Genomic DNA, 21,531 nt, shown 5'->3' with positions numbered 1-21,531 from the left:
AATCTTGTCCAGCTGAGTTCCGAATATCTTCCAAAAGCGAGAAATCTATAGTCACTCTGGGCAAGCTTTTAAGATATATGATTGTTTCCACTGTTATCTAATAATAAATCATACTATATAGTGCAATTTTTGTTCATTACCTTTGTGCTATCACAGTGCACATTCAGGAAGCATCTACCTCCTTCTTCTCTGTACATATCCATTAGGCAGCTGAAGACAACAGTTCAGATCTCCCTTTAACCTTCTCAAAAATCAAACAGATCCAGTTTTCTCAGTGCCTCTTCACTTATTACATCTTTCATCCCCCTTATCATTTTGAGGGCTCTTTGCAGGAGAGCAAACTACCTTACTTTACAAGTAAGGTAGCATGTACCATCAGAGGTTAAGCAACTGTGCACATATCTGCAAAAGACATTTAGACTCCGATGACTATCAGTTGTGGTGAATGCCAGTGACACATTTACATCAATCTTAAGAGCTAAGAAGTTTGGATGCCTTATATCATTGACATATACACATACTTTTGGAACCTGGAACACAAAATCTATTATGCTCAATATAATAAATGTATAATAGATTTATTTTATAAATATGAAAAATTATAAAAGCAGCTTAAATTTACTTGGAAGTTGTAAATAATAATCTTTTTATTTCCATTTTTTTTTGTGAAGCAGTAACCACTACTGCGCTGAACAGCATATAAATATACAGCGAAGTCTCCACAGTCCCAAAAATAAGGCAAAAGAGAACTTGCAAACTCAGATAGAAACAAAAGGCCAAATTTTAGCACACCATACTAATCAGTCAAGCGGTCCAGCATCCATTCAACTACATTATAGTGCTCTTGTAATGTACTGTATCACTTCTATTTAGAACCTCTTCTCCTAGCTACTCAATTGTTTTAATAAACAGAGATTAACAAGGTGATGGTACAAAACAGTGAAAACATACGTTAAAGAATTTATGAGATTTAATATATCTGTTTATAAAGACACAAGGTCGATGAGATCAGACTAATGTACAAAGATACCACATACTGAACGTTCTACTGACAGAGCATGCACGGTACAACAGTAAATAGAAACTTGGTAGCTATTTCACCAGGTACAAATACGTTTGCTCTCAATATCTTATCTATTTTTCTTGCCTTCTAAAGTGCAGCATTATGTATACCTAAAACAAATTACACTTAAGAAAAAATTGTCCCTGAATCCACATATGCAATCTCTCAGAGTTAGATGGTTCAAAGGAGAAACTAGTATATACATACACTCTTCTCCAAGAGGAGCAACTGAACATAATAGCTTATAAACTAATGAATGTCAAAACAGAAATAGCCTGTAATTCCATTCCTATAATCACCTCTATGTAGATGGACCACTACAGGCAATAATCAAAAATCTGTAACAGTATAGCTGCTATAGCTTTTGCTTGTCAAGAATATTTTCAAACTTAATCTAATCCTGAATCATTAAATTTCTACTTTCAGAGTTCCATTCCTCTGTTGTTGCCTTTATGGCAACGTTTTCATGGAGGCTCTTAAAATACCCCAAACCCTACAACCTACAGTCCAATAAATTCCCTATTGAAACATTAAGCAATCTGTTTGCATCTTCCCTTCTTCCAATCTGTCATGGTTTTATGATTTTTGTTATCGGTATTTCACATCATAACATCATGTAGTGCACTGGAAGTTAAAGAGTTAACGTTCCAGTTCCATGGATTGTCAATAGTTCTCATACCTGTCTCAGAAGAGAAGAACTTCATTTCCCAGAGGACTGTTCACTGTTCTGTTTCTGCTTTCTGTTCAGAGGGAAAGATAAAACTGTTTGTACATCACAAGATAGCCCTCTTCTACTGCTCATCTCTGCAGTTGTGTGCTCCCTAGCCATCTTGTCTTCAGCATTAGAGTAACACCTTTGGTTTTTGGACACTCACTCTCATTTTATTTGATTCACTAGCCTCAATTCTAATTATATTGTATTCTATTGTGTTATCTTGAATTCTGGTATTATATTTAGTAAAATAACTTTCCTCCTCAGATGGTTGCCACTGTTTTGTCTTTAGGCCCTTCTCCCTACCCTTTTTTCCCTTTTCCCCCAGGGCATGGGACCATGGGTCCCCTGTCCCATCAGTCACAGAACTGGGCCAAACTGGTCTGTAAACCACTGACACAAACATGATACTCTACAGCTATTTTGTATGATAACTAAGCATTAGAGAATTATGCTACAAAAAAAAAAGTTCCACTTGCATTTATGTACACACACACCTCTATACAAATGTTACCACCACTACTTCTGCTTAGCGTTGGTTTCAGATCAACTCTTCTCTTAGTGGAGACCAGCTTCAGAAAGTAAAGTGGCACAAAGAACTTCCACTTCTAGCCAAACTGTACAACTTAACACCCACATAAACCAAATTACAGGTTTTTTTTAAAGGCAAGACTGGATCTGAGGAATGTAGCCCTAATCAGCTTTGGGTTTCTCTAATAAAATCATTCTTGTGTTCTGCTGACTTTATGTTCTTTCAATATCAATCTACAGGGGATGAAGTCTGTCCATGCTTTCAAGTGCAAGCCATCATTTTCTTTCATTCATGTGCAAATGCTTTGCATTGTAAGGCTTGCATCATTTCTGCTAACTTTCTTGTATCCTTTCTTTTCCAATTATATTCCTCCCAGTGAAAGTTCATTTCATTTTCGTTCAATACATACCTTACATTAAACAGAGGCACTACGCTGTTGCTAAAAGAAGGAGCAACGAAGAGACAGAGGAAATAAAATTAGATTATAGGAAATGTATTTTAATGTCTTTTCAGAACTGAGCTACTGCAGGAGAAGCTTAATTGTCTTTCTGGGAAAAATGTGTTCATTCTTTTCGGACGCACATAAGGAACCTTTACAGCTTGCAATATACATAGCAGTGCTGAGGTCTTAGTTTTTAACTATACTATACCAAAGACACTGCCAGTACCCAAGATCCTCTTGCTGCTCTAGAGGAGCATCACAAGGAACAAATAGAAGAGTCTTGCCATGTGAGATTTGAACAGTCTGCAAAAACATAGGTTAAAGTGACACATCAGGATAAGAAATTCCGTTAAGGATGTTAATCAACCAGAGACCCCTGCCTTGAAAAGAATGCTGCTTCTCCGGGTTCATTCCAAGGGAACTGTTTCCACTTAACAGAATTGCTGACACCCATAATCCACATCAGAGAATCACAGAATACCCTAAGTTGGAAGGGACCCATAAGGATCATCGAGTTCAAATTCTGTTTCCACATAGGAATGTGTCACATCCCAATTACTTCTGGGCTATGCACTTCTGTCTGCTGAAAGCATCCCCACAACTCACAACAATAGGCAGGGGGCGAGCAGATAGTGGCTCAACTTTACTGATATGACAAATACACAAAAACACTCCATGCTGAAATATGCACTTCATTTATACCTGCAGTCTCCCTTCTTTTTTTCCCAATAGGTAAGCTAACCTGCCAACTTATCTTTTTTTAATTCCATGCTTATATTTTGACCTGATGAACTGTTATTCCATATCTGTTAAGATGTGAGAAAACAACAGTTGATATCCTTCACACTCTAAACAAAATTCCCTTTCACTTGTATTTCTGCTATGACTACAGCAACTATTAAATCAACAGCCAACTGCAGCGCCACTTCCCTTCTGCAAGACTTTCAGAGAAAAAAATTTGCCACAACATACCCTACGATGTACAGCAGCCAATCTTGTAGCTCTTGGATCACTTCAGGATTATGCCTGCACTCTTCTATTTGCTCCCTTGCCATTTATCTGTCAAGATGTTCTCAGACAGAAAAGGAAATGGTGCTAGAAAACCTAGAATATAGGTTGTATGGGACAGTGGTAATGACCACCTAAAATTCTTGCAGCAACAGCAGTTCAAAACAGAGTACAAGTTTTGCTAGCTTCCCCCCTTTCTTTTCTCAGCTGTCTACTTGACACTTACTTCAGAGCTCCTCAGCAACATTACTGTTCAATTACAAACTTCAGTTGACTCTCAAATGAATAAGTTACACCAGTATATTTACTGTATTTAGCCTATGGTTAACAAGAATTCACTTCTACTTCAAGTATACCAACACAATGGCACCAAGTCAGGACAAACCCAGTACAGGAATGAGTGCTGAAGGGGACCTATACAAAAGAGGAGGCAGCTTCTGAAGTGTATGCTAAGTGGAAAGTAAACAGAAAAAGTCTTCTGCTACAGATAACAATGGAGAAGTATTAAAACACAGAAAAGAATTCAGAACTATAGTTTAAAAAAATTCAGTAAACCAAAAAATACTCTCTTGTGCTTATGGGGATGAGAAACTAGTTGTTCAGCCCTCCTCTTTCAGAAGTGAGGTTCCATTGTCACGGAAATCACTGATGCCTTGAGCATTAAAGGATCCTGCTTTGGCAGTCTGCATCTGCTTCCTCGGCTCCTAAGGAGCTTATGAGCTCAATGCATGGCATCATCCACATCCTCCACAGGGCTGCTGGCACATGCTCCCATCTGGGGATACCACTGATTGAAGTAATAGCACTGCAGTGCATGCCAAAAGCCTTCAGTCTCCCAGAGTCGAGAATACAAATACAGCAGGTGCTAACTAGAGCTCTATCTTTGAGGTTTTAGGCTCTGTGCTTTGTGTGAGCCTGGCCAATGCAATGAGACACATGAAGAGGGCAGAACAGCCTTCCACGGCTAGTGGCATGTATGCCCCTTAGTTTTAAATGCCAAGTACATACAAAGGGTTTATTCCTTAAATTTTGGAGCACACACACTGCTGACTACAGCAACATTTGTCACTATTCTGAAGTTTGTGTTAGAAGCAGAGGAGAATTCAGTAAAACTGGAAACAGGCTACAGAAGAAAAAGAAAAAAAACACACCTTCTTTTCCAGTCATTAAGGCAGCGCAAGGTTTTGAAGAATTTACAGGATATATGCAGAAACCCAGTGACCTCCAAGCTGTATACATTAAATCTCTGGAATAGATGTCAGCTACGAAAAATAATGGGTCACTTCCATGTCCAAATGCAAAAACTTAATGTATTTTTTCAGTTGTTTGTCTCATTAACACTTCACAGATCCACTCACACTAAGAAGGAAAAAAAATCTGTCAAGAAATAAGAAAGCCACCCTGCTTCCATATGCCAGGGAATTTAATAACCAGCGATCTACCTGCATTACACAGAGATCGTATCTAATGATTTTTATGTACCTGTCATATGTCAAATGCCATCCAAGAATTCTTAGTGACGTTGAGTAAACAAGTGCATGAGTGAATACAGCTGTAGTTAAGTACAGATACCTATACATTCAAATCCTTAGAGATCTTCAAAGTACTTTAAAGAAAAATACAGAAAAACGCTTTAAGAAATGGGTAATTCACTCATTAAATGTAGCTTTATGTAAGGGGAATAGGTGAATGCAGTATCAACTTTCCCTCTTACCTGAAGACAAATTAAACTCTTTAGTTAGAAGGCAACTGAACAAAAGAGGAAGTCGAAGTCGTCTAAGTCATAATAAATACCTGAAATGCACAGGAAGTGAAAAAAAATACCCCAGAAGATTTTTTTCAATTTGCTGTACAAATACCAGTTCAAAAAGGCCTAGAAAACTGCAAATCCAATGACCAGTAACAACATTATATAAGCACCATACTACTGATCTTATTAGCTCATGCAAGGTAAAGTCCAGGGATTATTTTTCCAAATGCATATTGCTTGTAGTTTGTCTGTCTGTTATGAATGTTATGTTATTTCCATTAAGTAAGCACAACAGTAAATGGTATTTAGGTCCACAGCTCCTGTCAAGCATTCACAAGAAGATCTGTGCCATTTGGTTCTCCAGTGAAAACCTTTAAATTAAGCAACTGACACTGCAAAAATAAATCCTAAGAGCACAGAACACTTCTTCAGAAGCCTGTCAACAAAACAAGTTCATACAAAAGACCAAAATACAAAAACGCTCACCACTAATATGAAAAGATGTTATGGACACTCACATATCAGATGCATTTTAAATTAACTGATTAGTCTAAAACACAAACAAATCCTTACCTGTCTTAACAATCTCTCAACAGCTGACATGACCATGAGCCCTCTCCACACAATCGGGGCAGCCTCTTCTATCAAGAAGCCCATAGACATGCTGAAACAATAAAGCAAAAACTTAACTTTCCAGCATGATATTAAGTATAGCCGTCAAGAAGCTTGATTTGAATTAAAACATGCTCACCATGCGATTCCATAGTTCTTAAGGGGCCTCATCAGATTTTCTAAAACAAAAGCAAACAAGTTTTTTTGGGAAGGTGCTTTTTTTTGTTGTTGTTTTAAAGAAATAATCTTAGAATTTTTTTTCCCCTTTTAAGAGCTGTTTTCCCTTCTCCACCAACAGAATTTGTCTATTTTTCCCCTCATTCCTTCCATATATTTATATATGTGTACTTTTATCTATTCTGAGATCCTAGCCCCACTTTGTCTTAAGCTGCAACATTTCACTGTTACCATTTTACTGTTGTTCTGGTCTTGCAGAGAAACAGTGTATCTGTCCTTCCTGTGCTTTCCAGAGACAAGAAAAAAAAAAAAAGAGGTGAAATACTGTGACTGCTTTGCTGATGAAGGGATGAAGCAGCAAAAAGTAAACAAATAAACAATAAGATAACATAAGTACACTCAAAACAAAAATTCCCCCAAAGCCAGAAACTTCTTTCTTTCTAGTCTCCACCATCTAAGTTCACAATGTTCCTCAAAATGGCACACACATACAAAAGAACAAAAGGAATTTTATTTGAGCCTCACCAGTTTATTTTAAGAGCAAGTACAGGCAGGAACCAGCAGAAAGCAGCAAGAACACTTCAAGCCATAAAGATATATTACAACATGTATTTTGACAGAAACCTCTGATGCATCTAAAGTAAAAACATGTATCTAATAGAATAAAAACAATGTGAATATAATTTGGTGCATTCAAAGCTGAACTCCAAAATTCAGACAAAATAACATCCAAGAGCACTCAAATTAAACAGCTAAAATAAAATACACAGATGAAAGCTTTCAAGCAACCAAGTAAACAGGAGTTTGAGCCATGTAATTGGCTAAATTGCAGAAATATGGCTGAAAAGAAATTTTGTACCGTTTTTGTATTCACTGCATTTTGGTTTACAAATCAAAAAGAACAAAATAGAAAACTATACAAATCACTTGCATGACTACTGCATTCAAGAAATACAAGAGCTGTTAAAGGAAGAGAGATGGGCTTGGACTGACTCCCTGAACTAGCTAAGTACATTTCTGTAGCTCTGTTCAGATTTTAGTCAGGACTGAGTTTTGGTGACATTATACTTTCTATCCACATTTCTAGGTTTCAGGCTTACTTCTTCCCCCTGCAGCAAGGTGGCTTTGCTATGAAAAGGTTGACGACACTTGAACTTCAGTCTAGATTCACCTCTAGGCGCTACTTTGGTGTCCTTGTAAACAACACATACTGCCAAAAGCTATAATTCTGCTAACAGTCTTGAGAAAAAAATACTACTTTCATACTTACCTATGAAAAGATGTTCAAAAAAAAAGAATGTGAAGCATCTGTAACAGCATGTATCATTGCGGCATCAAGGTCTGTTTTGTCTTTACTATGAAAAAGACAACAATAAAGAAAAAAAAAAGGGAGGCCAATTCTTGACTGCTGTTGACAGTTTATGGGCTGGTTTGGCCCTGTTCTGTGACTAAGGGGGCAGGGGGGACTGGAGAAAGGGGAAAAGGAGAAAGGGGAGGTAGATGGGCCTAAAAACAAAACAGTAGCAACTATCTGAGGACAAACAAACTAATCTACTAAATAAGACACTGGAATGCAAGATAACACAATATAATACAATATAATTAAAATTGAAGCTAATGAATAAAATAAAATGAGAGAGTGTGTCCAAAAACCAAAGGCCTTACCCTAATGCTGAAGGCGAGACGCTGCCGAGACAAGCAGAAGGGAAGACAAGCAGAAGAGAAAGCACATCTTGTGATCTGTGAACAGTTTTACCTTTCCCTCTGAGTGGAAAATGGAAACAGAACAACGCAAAGTCTCCCGGGGTATGTAGCTCTTCTTCTCTTCTGAGAACCAGGTACCCAGAACTATCCACGATCCACAGAACTGAAGCATTAACTCTATAACTCCCAGTGCACTACATGATGTTATGATGTGGAATACAGATAACAAAAATCATAAAACCTTGACACTGCTAAGCATGTGAGGACGAGGAACTGAAAGATAAGAATGAAAAGATGCAGAAAGCCTAAGAACATTGAGGAAGTTCACCAAAATATTGTGCAACTCCTCAGATCAATCCAGGTACTCTAAGATACATCAGTCAAATATCTGAGATTAACATCTCAACGTCCACTACCTCTGTACAGAACCCAGGTAAGACACATGAACTTTATGCAACAGACGTACATACATCTCATTCCTCTCAGTAGTTCACAGGAGAGTTGCTGTGGGCACAGTATGCTGACCTGCTGCCAAAGAGGGTCTCTGTTGCTAGAATGGGTGAATTGTTTATTCCTCAACAGCAGAGCTTCATTTTAATAAATGCTGCATCTTAGCTCTTTGGTTAACAACTATGACTATAAACTGCTCAGAGGAGCAAGGTTTAATCAAGTTCATATGCTGCACAAGAACAATTCCCAGCTTCTGTATATTCTGGCTATAACAAGCTGCATACTCTCAAAGTAGTACAAACTCCGTAAAGCACCTGGCCTTCTGCTAAAAAGCATTCTTGAGACTATCTCAAACCTAAAGTGCTTCAGTGCGCTCTGGTAATCACCCTCATCTCATCAAACGCAACAGGCATTCTTCCTCTTTCACCCTGGGTCTCATAAAGATTTTCTAAAGCATAACATGTTGAGATTAAGCTAAATGAGATCTCAGTACCATCTCTATTTACTGTTTATTTCCGAGTATAGTTAACACTTCCTTCTCTGTTATCAGATGTCTACTATACGCACAGCTTCAGAAATCAAGAAAACACAATAGATCTGATTTCTTCAAATCATAACAGACACAGACACACTATACCATCCGTGTTGATATCAGTTTCCTTGCTTGCAAATTCTAAGCAAGTTTGGTGGCCCTAAATAAAGGATTCTGTGCTTTCCCTGAATGTACAAAGTCAGATCAATAAGATCAAAACAGTATCAACTAAATATCAGCAAAATGCCTTTGCTGTTAGGACACAACTAGGGAATTGGAAAAGACAAACATGAAAATTTGTTAGAGCAGCTCAGCAGACTGCTGAAGTGTTCTAGGACTAGCCTGAAGACTGGATTGTTACTCACTAGGGGAAGAATGATGCTGAATGATGTTCAAGTCCTTGGGATGGATCTCCCACACTTCATAAAATATATGCCTTTGGTTTTGTATTTTTCCAGAAAACCAAGCTTTGCAGACTAACCTAAGAAAGTAATAGAACTACTCCATTTTTATTCTCTGGGAAGCCCGACATAGATGTTCAATGGCGTCCATAGGTTAGTGCAATAAAAGTAGGTATAGAGCTATAAATTCCATAGGAAAGGACATTGCCTCAGTTTTCAGATGTCTGAAGATGGAAGCATTAAAGCAAGCAACAGCTTACATTCTGTCTTATCATGTATGTAAAGGCCATTATTCCAGAAGACTGTGATGTTACACTACACCTCATTAAGAGCCATCACACTGCTTAAGGAAAGTAAAGGTAGCTTATTACATGGATGTTATTTTTGTAACATCCATGTAGGGAGGCATTATCTCATTCTACAGATGAGAGAATCCAGACACAGACCGTGAAACTTTGTGCTGCCAATGATTGCAGAATCCTGCAGACTTGGAGACCTGTACTACATTCCTCCAAGGGCTGACAGAAGAGAGCCATGGCTCCACTTACCTCCAGTGCTAGAAAGCATATAACAACTACTGACAAACAGTTAAGTTTTATTGTTAAAACAACATATTTTCCATTGAAATAGAAAGAATTGCAATAAAAACAGCAAACTTAGGCATAAATAGCATTCAACAGGAAAAAACAGAAGTACACTACATATTGTCTATAATACATGAGTCTCCTAATTGCATTTTATCCTCTCATATTTAAGATCTAGAACAGCAGCTTTAAAAGTGTGTTTAAAAGTATATTTCTAAGTATCACATAACTAAACGTTCCTTCATCTTCCATGGTATTCTATTTAAGAAAAAAATCACACAGTAATTCCTCTGCATACATCTATCAGAATTTTCACAAGCTTCATAGTTTAAACAAAAGGATCTGCTGCTGTTCGTATGGCTCAGCATTAGCAGGAGTTTTCACAACAAATTGCTCTTTTCCACCTCCTCACATCTCAGCCATGTCTCTGCCTGAAACACAGAAGACATATGGCACAACAAAACACCTTGCCACCATGCTAGTCAGAGAGTAAACAAGACAGTGCAGAATAGTATGTGGAATCCACTACATTAAACAAAATCATATAAGATAAAATCAATTAATGTGCCATATATATACAAGCTGAGGCAGATTTTCATCATGGTCACTTATAAAATCTCAAAAACTTCTTGCATCATCTGTTTTTAGCTGAGAACAATTTCATTCTACAGTGACTACAGAACATTCCATCAATCTAAGTTAGGCCTCCAACTTAACAAAACTTTCTCTTAATCACATCACAGCAAATAGTAATTTTCATATGTTGCTATGCGTAGATTTACATAAGTTATGTGCAGTTTCTTCCAAAAGTCAGCACCCAAGGTCAATATTCTTTAATGTGAAAGTTCAGGTTCCAGTCAAGGACATGAAGGCTGCAATCATTACAGGGCTGAACATAAAGATTTATATCAATCAAGAATAAAAAACAAACAAACAAAAGCAGATGTCTTCAGTAGGTTAATTGAAAATAACAACCCCTAAGTGGTGGGAAAAGTGACCATAAGACAGGAAGGGAAAGAGAGTACCAAAAAGGTGGGGCCTCCCATGTATAAATATAAATGTCTCCCACCACTCCAGATGCCTTCAGGAGCTGAGCTGAGTGCAGCCTCTTGCTGGGAATGAGGGGAGAGACATACATCCTGAACAGGCAGCTTGAAACCAGAAACCATATTTGAATGTTATAAACAGCACCAATTTTCTGCTTAAAGGCAACTTAGTTCCACCCACGGTGTTAATGGAAAGGGAAAGTGAAACATAGGGAAGGGGATGGAGGCAGAAAGACCCAGAAACTGCAGCTGGGTCCCATGGCACTCCACAATAAAACAGAGCCCAACCTACCTCCAATGGAAGGGGTGGGATGCTGACACCAAAAGATTAGTCAAAGTCAGAAATTTTAAAAACTCAATCATCACTAACTGCTTACGCCAGAAGGCCAGAATATTCTAAGGCAGGTGACAGACTAATTGAGACTTAAAGATTGATTTCACACTGTGTTATAAATTTAATCACAGGATTGCCCCAAAGGTACTACAATTTGTATTTTAAGCTTGAAGAAGGAGGGGTGAGATTTCCCATTACACTCTGTGCTAACAGTGTTATCTAACCATGGAGACATCACAAATACTTCAACCAAAGCAAACAACCAAAGAGAGTCAAAGAACATTATTCAGTGCTCACAAAGTAACTCAAATTTTTAAGAAATAAATGCATATAGAAATGTGTTTTTTTTCCATACAAATAGCTTCTTATATTTTGTCAGTCTATCAATCCTATTACCTGAGAAGGTTTTCACAGTTTTTTTCCTCCTAGTAGATTGTAGAGGCAACAAAGCTCTGAGAAAGCTTTTTCATTAATAGGGCTGCTTGGCAGCTATGGTATCAGACCTACCTAAAAGCAAAAGACCTAATTGCTTGCTGGAAGATTATACTTCAAAAGAAAGTCTGGCAAAAGTAACTAACTCAGTGATTTAGCCATTAGTTTGTTATATTTTTAAGGCATTCTTGAGATTGGAATAAAGGCACAGGACTAGTTTTAAAAATGTTTCCATTGCCTTCAATCACAAATGTCCTTCTTACAACCACTAAAACAGTCCACATTTTGAAGAAATCTCAAATCTTCACAGACTCAAAAAAGCTGTTTTATTTATTTATTTATTGTGGCTCAGGAGTTTTATTAGACTAATTTGAGTGGATTCCTCTATGGGGAATGAAGCGGACTAACACACTGCTCAGTTACCAGGCTTCTGCCTGACACACAAAACACAGCAAACTTGGTAGACTCATGTTATCAGAAGCTCTGCTTCAGTTCTATGAAAAAGGGAATGCCCAAGACAGTCACATAGCACAAAACAACAGTAAATCAAAACAGGGAGAACCATGAACATAAGAGACAGACATTCACTGCACATTACCTTCAATTCAAGATTTAGATTCAAAAAACTTTCCCATTAAGTAGGGACTGCCATTGTTTTCAAAGCAAAGCTATGGAATTCAATACATTTGAGTCAAATCAGCCTTTTCTATAGGCTGGTTTTAATATACTACTATATTAAAATAAAAATGTAGGTGAAAATAAGAGGAAGAAAAAATTGTTCAAAGGATTGTACGCAACTTTACACTGTTGAAGCTCCTGGATGCTAATGACAAATGAAAACTATAGTAAACTTGTTGGCTCTCCATGAAAAAAAAAAAGCTTTCTCAGCATTTTCCATTTCTCATGAAAGACCTCTATTCATCCTTCCGTAATTTTATTCTTATTTCACCATTAGTAAAACAAAGCTCTACATGCTTTACAACACTATGACTTTCAACTAAAGAGAAAGAGATGTTAGCTGAAACTTTTAATGTCACTTTTAGATTTTGTCACTATAGGGAAAGGATGAAAACACTTTTTTCTTCTATTTTTGATGTAGACAGTTTCATTCTTTCTCTCGAACATGCACTCATTTGTACCATGGAGAAAGAATAGGAAAGACAGAGAACACAATGAAAAAATCAGAGGCAAAACATGCAACTGAAATTAGATGAATATTCTGAGAAGGTTCAGAATTAGTACCATTTTTTTTTAAATTATACTTGTAGCAGAAAAGAGGGATGGAAACACTTATTCCTCCGAAATAAGAGAACAAGTAAATGTGTTCAGTGTACCAAAAGAAAATTCTTTTGTGCATGTATATACAGTTAAATGTGTCTTTATCATTGCATTATAATAAATTATTTTGCAATTTGTTTCCAACATGTCTAAAAGTTAGTTGAATGAGACAAACCATGTACATCTTGAATGAATATGTGCTAGCCATAATCCATATCAAAATATTTATAATTACTGCACTGCCTGATTTATAATATGAAGAGTAATATACTCTGCTTTCAAGTACCTGAAATGTATTTTCTTTTAGTTATAGTGTGTCAGTAATCTCTATTTCAATAGCATTTAATAAAATTTGATTTGCCACTTACCTAGAAAGACTAGTCTTGGTAAAATGCTTTAGTTACTACATGTTTCTCATCTTATAGTCTTCTTTTGTAATTTGTACTAATTTATCTAAAACGAAGACTAAAATTTTAATAAGTTAACTGTCCATAGGTTTTCTGCATACTTTTTTTTCTTTTTTTTAAAACAGCCAATAAATAATTCCTTGCAGAGCTGGCGATTACTGATACAAACTAGAACAGCACTCCTGAGGGTTTCAAGACCACAAATTTAAAACAATATCATATAATCACTATCTAGATATGTGATTCCAAAATACCTAACGAAATTATTAACCAGGTAAAATTGTTATAAAAAGCTCAGGTTTTTTTTGCCAAACATAAAATCCATTTAAAAGATAGAACAAACAAAATTTACAAATGTTTAACAGCAATGGAAATCTTCATTGTATCTAGAACAGTCTTTTTTCCATATTTATCCTCAACATATTTCTAACTCCTTTTCACTCCTTAATTATATTGCCCTTACACATCTCCTCTCCCTCAAGTACCAACTACCTCATCATATATGAAAAACCAACAAAATAGAAACACTACTAATTGTAACATTCGGAATTACTACTTTCTCTTCAAGACACTTTGAAACAGATTTTCAAAGTACCTGTGTCTCTACGACACCAGTGGTTTCAGTTGGAGTTTCTGGAACTTACAGTCCTTCGTAGGAAACAAGAACAACAAACAAAGAAAAGCCCAAAATGTAGCCAGGCACTTTGACAGTGAGCAACCGCAGAACCACTTACATTGCTCCTAAGAAAACCTGTTTCCTGTGAATACATCTGTGCATACAGTTGTTTTCAGTTAAAATTATTTTATTTATTGTAGGTACAAAACACTTGTATAGTACTGCTATTTTCGGACATTTTTGTTTTTACTGCAATAGCTACTTAATTTTGCCTCTCATACAGCAAAAGTTTTTATACTGTGCCAGAGCTTACAGCTTTTGCATAAGCTTTAGAGCCTATGCTCAACACATGCTTGCCGGAGAATATAAGATAGCTCTTCGGGCTAATAAGAAAAAACATTAACCTCAAAGCAGCCTTCTCATCAGGGCAAGGATTTCCAATCAGCAATGTCACTGACTGCTGCTAACTCTTTTCTGTAATGAAATTAACACAGATAGTTTTAGCAGCGCATATGTGTCTGCTTAGTCTCCAACTAGATATCATGAATAGGGATAGGGAAAACAGTAAATGCTTCTGGGAACTAAAGGAGAGCAAGTTAAAAAGGCAGATTAGGCTTTCTAGACTAAGGACACCTAACAGGCATGGGCATCAAAATCACTGAGGATGGGAAGTCAGACTGTTGATGTGAAAAACAAAGTTTAAAAAACAAACAAACATCTGGGGATGGGGATGTTGATCACATTTCAAAGAAAAAATCTGCCATTTTAAGAGAGTTCTCTGATAAACTCAAGGAGGGTCTGGTCCTGACAGAGATCTCCAAAGACAGGGCTGCATGGCTTCATGGCCCAAAAAGAGAAAGAGACGCAGAACTACTTTAGTTATCTAGATAAACTGTGGTAAGACATCACCAAAAGTAAAACTCCACATTTCAGTTCAGAATACTTTCAGAAAAGAATAAACAACTCGTAAAATTAAACTGCAGACAATTTAAAAACCACTTGTTTACAAATCAAAAGGCAGTAGCAGTAACAAAATATGAATTTGAGAGAATCAAATTTAGCTTTCATTTGAATTAATCATGATGCTGCTCCACTGGTGAAGCATCATAAAGACATCTTTGTTGGTTAATACAAGCTCTATCTTTAAAATTAAACCTTCACATATGACCAGGAAACTTCATGGTTACCTGAAAAACCAAACTATCAATGTAACATTTTCTCTAACTAGTACACTCCAATTTTTCTATTCATAATCCAAATTTTCTATTCATATCAAAAAATAGATCCCCAAAACCCTTGATAAAGCTATTTCATGTAGAAGTCTCCATAAAAGTCACAATCAATTGTATTTTAAAATCTTCAACTTTGTATATTAGAGAATCTGCTATTAAGCTGAAGAGCTGCAGACACACAACTGTATCCCAGTGGGGAAAAAAAAAGTCAAGTATCCATTTTTTTATTTTAGACTTTTATCCATAATGTCATTTCTATAGCTCCTACAATATTAGCCTCAGTAGGGCTGGGACACACATAGTGCTGGCTTCTCTCAGAAACTACTCTTTAATTCCAAAGTTCAAAACCAGAGATCTACTAGCGATCTTATTAATATACTATTTTCTAAAGAAATAAAAAGGACACCGAAGGCATCACAAAATGGCAACAAATTTTTGAAATATTAAGACAGCATTCAACTGTCATAAATAAAAAAGCCCACTAAAATCTTCATAATCATTTAAATTAAGTGAAGAAATGTTATAGTTATCTGGCGAAAGGGCAACATCATTTCAGCTATTTAATAGATTTCAATTTTTGCAAAGTAGTTTAAATGTAGACTTAAAAAAAAAAAACTAAACTTTTGTAGTCTAAGTCAGAAAACAGCTTTTAAGAGAATCATTTGAGCAAAGCGTTGAAGCTATTTGTGTTAGAAATGTTGATCTGCAAATATATTGTAGCTGATGTTAGTATTTATTCCATAGTTAAATTATCCTGCATCAGCTAATTAAATTCAATCAAACTTATTAACCAGTATTTCCCTGATCATTTACAGTATTTTGAATGATACCCTATTAAACATTAGCAGGCTTTCCAACATACTAAAGTTTGCTAGATTCAGTTGAGTATCTTCCATTTATGCAGACTCCCTCCTTACTAAGAACTAATTCATTTTGAAAACTTTAATTATTCTGCTACCATAACATTCTCAATTCAAGTGCAATAATTATTGCATAGATTTCTTCTGTACATCACCAAGCATTCCCAATCTCTTTTTCACTGCTATTTGTGAGAAAAAGCTGAAAAATCCAAGTGCAACAGTGATCAGGACTTTGTAGGATTGCTGTACATATTCAGTAACAAAGGATGCTGCTACTCATCATTTTCACATCCAGGCCTCACGTTGAAGACAACAGTAGAACTTAATTTCTCACTGCTACGCTATTAAAAAATGTTTTTGATTGACTTACTGATCGTTAAGTATACATAATTAATGAACGCCTGTAACATAGAACTGCCTGGTTTTGCTCAATTACTGTACAAATCAATACTTGCTCAGATTTTGCTTTATTCTTGAAAATGTAGTAAGAAACTGGAAGATAAGGCTAAACTTCATTATAGATAAATATTACCCATTTGATATCTATACCTATTTGTATGTATACATATATGAACACACACTCCTACAATTGATCCTTTTTTTGCAACTGTATTTATTGTCACTAAAATAATGAAATCCTTGAAATTCCCTATGAAAATTTCCTGTGTCCTAGGAATTTCCTATTTTCACACCCAAATCATCTTCGTGTCAGCACTTTCATTGTTGCTACTCTACAGCTTCACCAACTCAAGCGCTAAACTCCACAGAAAATTGAACAGAACTCCTGAAATACAAATTCTACCCTATCATCATTCATACTGAATTGTTACACCATTTTCTCAGTAGACTTGTGTTATATGTCCTGCTTTTGAAAGACACAAATTCATTTTGTTACTCGAAGGTCTGTTTTAAATCCTAATAATATTTACTTGTACGTTCCATACAAAGGCAGAAAGAATATATCTTTGCAATCAAAACATATTTATAAGAAAACAGCAGCAGCAATTTCAGGGAAATACTCCAATTTCTACTACGCAGAATACCTTGTTTTTCACAACACACAAAGCATGCTAAAATAAAAACCTATCATTAATTTTGAGTCCTCAAATCATCTATAGTCACTAGTATTTATATATCACAACACTGAGCTGTCGTAGTATCGGAACGAATCCTTAATTGAAATCCTTGCGTTCCTAGCAAATTAACTGGTATGACCATAAGAAATAGATTGGGCAACTTCCTCCTTATTTGCAGCTCATTATAGAGATTTCAATTTGGAGTGGATTAATAAAATACATGATTACATGTATTTTTGCCCTGGGCACAAATTACAGGAGAATGTAAGAATACTTCAGTTTGTATCAGGAATCAAAATGCATAATACATGAGAAGTTTCAGCTATTTATTTATTACACAACAGAATTAGCCTTTACCTTCAAAAACTAACACAGAAGCCCAACAAATAAAAGCAACTCTCTTTCTCTGTCAGAAACTAAATAACGTCTGTATTTGCAAGCCATGTACTTTAATGTAAAAAGCACTCAATTTGACAACTGCCTGTACAAGCATGTATCTTCTTGTTCACCTGCAGCATATCTGTATACAGAAATACATTATTACCTCTTTCTAGAGAGTACAGGGTAGAATCATAAGAAGACAAACAGTAATACTAAATTCGCTGCATCTTATATTTTCAGAGGCTAACTCCACACACTCAATAACGACCTTTTAAAGATACTAGTGCTGTTTCATTCTGCACATTTTCTATCAGCTGAGAACACATAGGACAGCCCCTGCAACACCCACAAATGTATACAGATTAGTTACAAATGGATGTTTTAACACAACAGCAGGGTAAATACAAATAGAAGAGTAAATACAAAAAGATCATGGCACGAATGAAAGAGGAAGGAGTATTTACCTTGTCTTCTACTTAGCTATGACTTCCCACGAACATTAATTATATATATATAAAATAATAGTTTCTTATTTTGGTGAAACCCTTTTTTGTACCATTTGATCTGACACATGTACTCAGTCCCCCTCTGTCAACAAGTGTTGCCTGTTTGGCCTTTCTTGACTATAATCCTAGCTCGTTTAGGTGTAGGCCAACTGTTAATAGCGTGAGACTGTGGTTAAATATATTTATATTTTTTTTAATTACATGCACTTTGCCATAGAAGGAGCAAAACAAAGCACTAAAATCCCACCATCTCAGAGGCTGGCAAAGTACTGTAATGACATTTATCTTATTTCCTAGATTAGTCATTTTTTTCCCTCAGGTGGTAGCTTTCATTTTGTTTTATGTTGTTTTTGTTGTCTAATTTGAAGATGTTCTATAGTGGGATCCTGCACAGCAATTTCAAACCTGCTGATAATAACCCTTCTTCCCTGGTTACTTCTTCCAGTCCATTCAGTAACATATCCACAAAAATCCCAAAGCCAATGGAACCACATAAAAAAAGATCATGAATATGTTCCTAGCTGCACAACCCAGCTTTGAAAGTTGCCTCACCAATAAAAATAAAAAATTAATACACTCAATTTTCATTTTCTGTTTGCATCTCTTCTGTACCACACCAGGGAAGCATAAATGAATGTTCTCTGCTCATGCCTGTACAAAGAAAGCAACAAGAAAAGTCACGCTTACTTGGTGTTAACTCTGGGTTTCCTTTTAAGTTCATCATCTTTGGAATTGAAGGCCCATATATGTCTGCATCAAGCAAACCAACTTCTTTTGCCTGTGTAAGAATTAAAGTAGAAGTATTTATCAAAATGTCTTTCTTTCTTTACAAGCAAAAATTTAAAAGTGCCAATAGAAATAACAATACAATCTCTTCTTCAGATGTAAGTTATTACTGTTTCTTTTCTGTCTAAACTGCAACTGAAGCATGAAAGATAACATTGTCCTTATGCTTTTTAGCCAGAGGTCACAAAATCTAGGTTCTCAAAATGTATAATCCTCACTTACACATTTTGTTATTTACAGCACAGACCACAGACCTTATATTAACAAACTCTATAAGCAACATCCCCTCTATTTCACATACACAGAAATAAGAGCTTTTTAAAGGTATCACATTTCATTGTAAAAAATTAGCAATGCTCGTAAATATATATTGAGATTAGAATTACACCAATGACTGTACAAAGAATGTGAAAACATTAAAAGAAGATAAAAATACATTTTAAGTGGCCAGAATAAATTTTGGCAGGTATCTTGAAAACATCAAAATGCAAGTCTACAAAGCCAACTAAGCAGGTATAGCATTTTAATCAAATGCAAAGGAATACTAAAAATATGGGTTTATTTAACTACACATGGTACTTTATGCAAAAAACTTTAAATAAAAGTTATTTCAGCTATGTAGTCTAGACATACAAGATTCATTCCTATATGCTTTTTTTTTTTTTTTAAGTACACACATATTTTGTGGGAATGAAAATATTTTTCCTACAGATGGCAAGACAAACTACTAATTAACAGGTTCTGCCAACTAAGTAATAAAGAACAAGCTCTTTTAAATGCTGAACATCAAGTTTCTCACATATAAAAAGTATTCAACATTTTGCAGAATTGCAGACAACTATGTTTAAGGGCTTGTTTGAAAGGTTAATAAGGCAATGGGAGCTTTTCCAACTATGCTGAATCACACTTTCACTGTTAACGTTTCAAAGCGTGTGTTGCATTTTTCTGAAAAAAGCTTTCATAATTCAGTATCACATTAAGTCTTTTTTTTTAATCATGATTTTGATGGGAAAGATGTAGACAAAATATAAAGGCTTGGTAATAACTGTTACGTTTGTGGTTAGAAGATGACTGTAGGGAGGCTTTTAATGCAGGCCCACAGAATCACTACCTTTGAGCAGGATTTCTCAACATGAACTATATTCCTTTGTATCACAGTTTTTTCAGTTTGTTTTTTAATGCAGAAACATGCTTGGGTTAGAAAACTAGGTTCAAGTCACTACTTCTAAATACACTGAAATTAACTATCTTATACCAGCCTAGACACCTTATGCTAGTCAGACACCTAAGTCTGACCCTATTTACTACAAAATGAATCATAGTTTGCTTTTTCAGCGATGTTTTCAGGAGAGGTTACTTTTTTCCTTGTTTTCAACTATTTTGTTTAAATTTAGTGAACCCTGAAAGCACCCTTAGCAGCTGAGCAATTTAATGTGTCAGACTTAACGAATACAAGCCAAATGCGTCTTAAGTTTTACAACTGAAGTATACTTTATGTGATCTGCTATGTATTTTTACAGCTGAAGTTTTTACTACAGTAACCAATCTAATTTGGGGTTAGTTATTCAATATACTTCTTTATTAAACAGAGCAAAGCATACGTAATTAAATGGATTATTTCATTTAGATTTTTTTATACTTCCTTCTTTATAACAACCTATGAAAGCTACTACAAAAAGGCTCAAAAATTACTCTGACAAATTATTCTGCTTCTTGCCTATGTATGAAAGCTGCAATTTAAAAAAAGATTGAAAGGACCCATTTTAGGTTAGCTTTCAAAGACATCAAAAAGAATATCAGAGCTTCTTTGTTCTTGTAAAAAAAAATATGCATATTTTAATAGATTACAAAGATTCATGACTCAGTCCCTTTATCTGTGTCAGCAGCTAATTGAACCCATCAAAACATCATCTAAGGGCTGCGCCACCTAATTACTTCTCAAATTAAAGTAAATATTTGCAGAAAAATCTACATACTATTTTAAACCTGATTGACATTCGTTTTCTCAACTTTTTGAGGGCTCCCCTCCAACACTGATAAGGATCATGAATAAGCACTGATTGGCTACAACCTCCTTACTACGCACTACCATTTTGTCTTCAGCCTAAAGGGACTGTACACATAGGATAATCTAAATTAATTAGATTGACTTCATGACCTCCTGAGCATAATCAGATCTTCGTCACCACACACTGCTTATTCTTGGGAGTCTAAAGGAGCACTAACATCAAATCTGTCTATGAGTGGACCAAATTTCCTGAAATTATGTAATAAATACACACACAGGAGAAAAAATATTCCTCAGTTGTCTCAATCAGGAGGACTTTGCAAATGCAGCCACTATTCCAAATTACAAAGCTGATCCTGTTGCAACCTAACAATTTTTTGAGAACTGTCAGGTTTATTTTAAAATTATCAGTGCGTTTCCTCAAACCAAGCAAGATGTTTGTCTCTGAGATGTACTGCTTTTGTTCTTGGATATAGTTCAATACAACTGTCATATTGAAACAAGAAAAATCCACAGATTCTCCAGTTTCTACAGCTCACGTTAGTGAAAGCATGAGCGTTCCTCTAAGCATGGTGCTCTTCAAAGGCTGACAAAAGAAAGAT

The 21,531-nt window shown here is 35.8% G+C and overlaps 1 protein-coding gene and 1 long non-coding RNA gene across 10 annotated transcripts in view; both read right to left on the bottom strand.

The window, feature by feature from the left end:
- Positions 1-21,531, bottom strand: part of NUBPL (nucleotide binding protein like) — a 120,388-nt gene that overhangs the window by 70,969 nt on the left and 27,888 nt on the right. For 7 of the 9 annotated variants that reach the window (XR_002440898.1, XR_002440900.1, XR_002440896.1 and 4 more), the window contains 3 exons: positions 18,823-18,913; positions 6,259-6,298; positions 6,081-6,171 (listed from right to left, as the gene is read on the bottom strand). The exons of 1 other annotated variant lie outside the window; for it this stretch is intronic. Coding sequence is in view for 1 of the 8 variants with exons in the window: in XM_021403807.1 (XP_021259482.1) it covers positions 6,081-6,171; positions 6,259-6,298; positions 18,823-18,913 (222 nt within the window). In the remaining 7 variants the exon portion in view is untranslated. The remainder of the gene's footprint in view (positions 1-6,080; positions 6,172-6,258; positions 6,299-18,822; positions 18,914-21,531) is intronic. One more of the 9 variants, XR_002440901.1, reaches the window with a different exon arrangement.
- Positions 366-5,526, bottom strand: LOC110402104. The gene is made up of 4 exons (XR_002440904.1): positions 3,722-5,526; positions 2,717-2,746; positions 1,743-1,803; positions 366-402 (listed from the first exon to the last, which is right to left on the bottom strand). It is a non-coding gene; the product is annotated as an uncharacterized LOC110402104 (long non-coding RNA).

The sequence above is a fragment of the Numida meleagris genome, chromosome 6 (genome assembly GCF_002078875.1).
Source record: "Numida meleagris isolate 19003 breed g44 Domestic line chromosome 6, NumMel1.0, whole genome shotgun sequence".
NCBI classification, from domain to species: domain Eukaryota; kingdom Metazoa; phylum Chordata; class Aves; order Galliformes; family Numididae; genus Numida; species Numida meleagris.
Note: the sequence above shows the minus strand (reverse complement) of the source record. Positions and strands in the feature narration are given on the sequence as shown.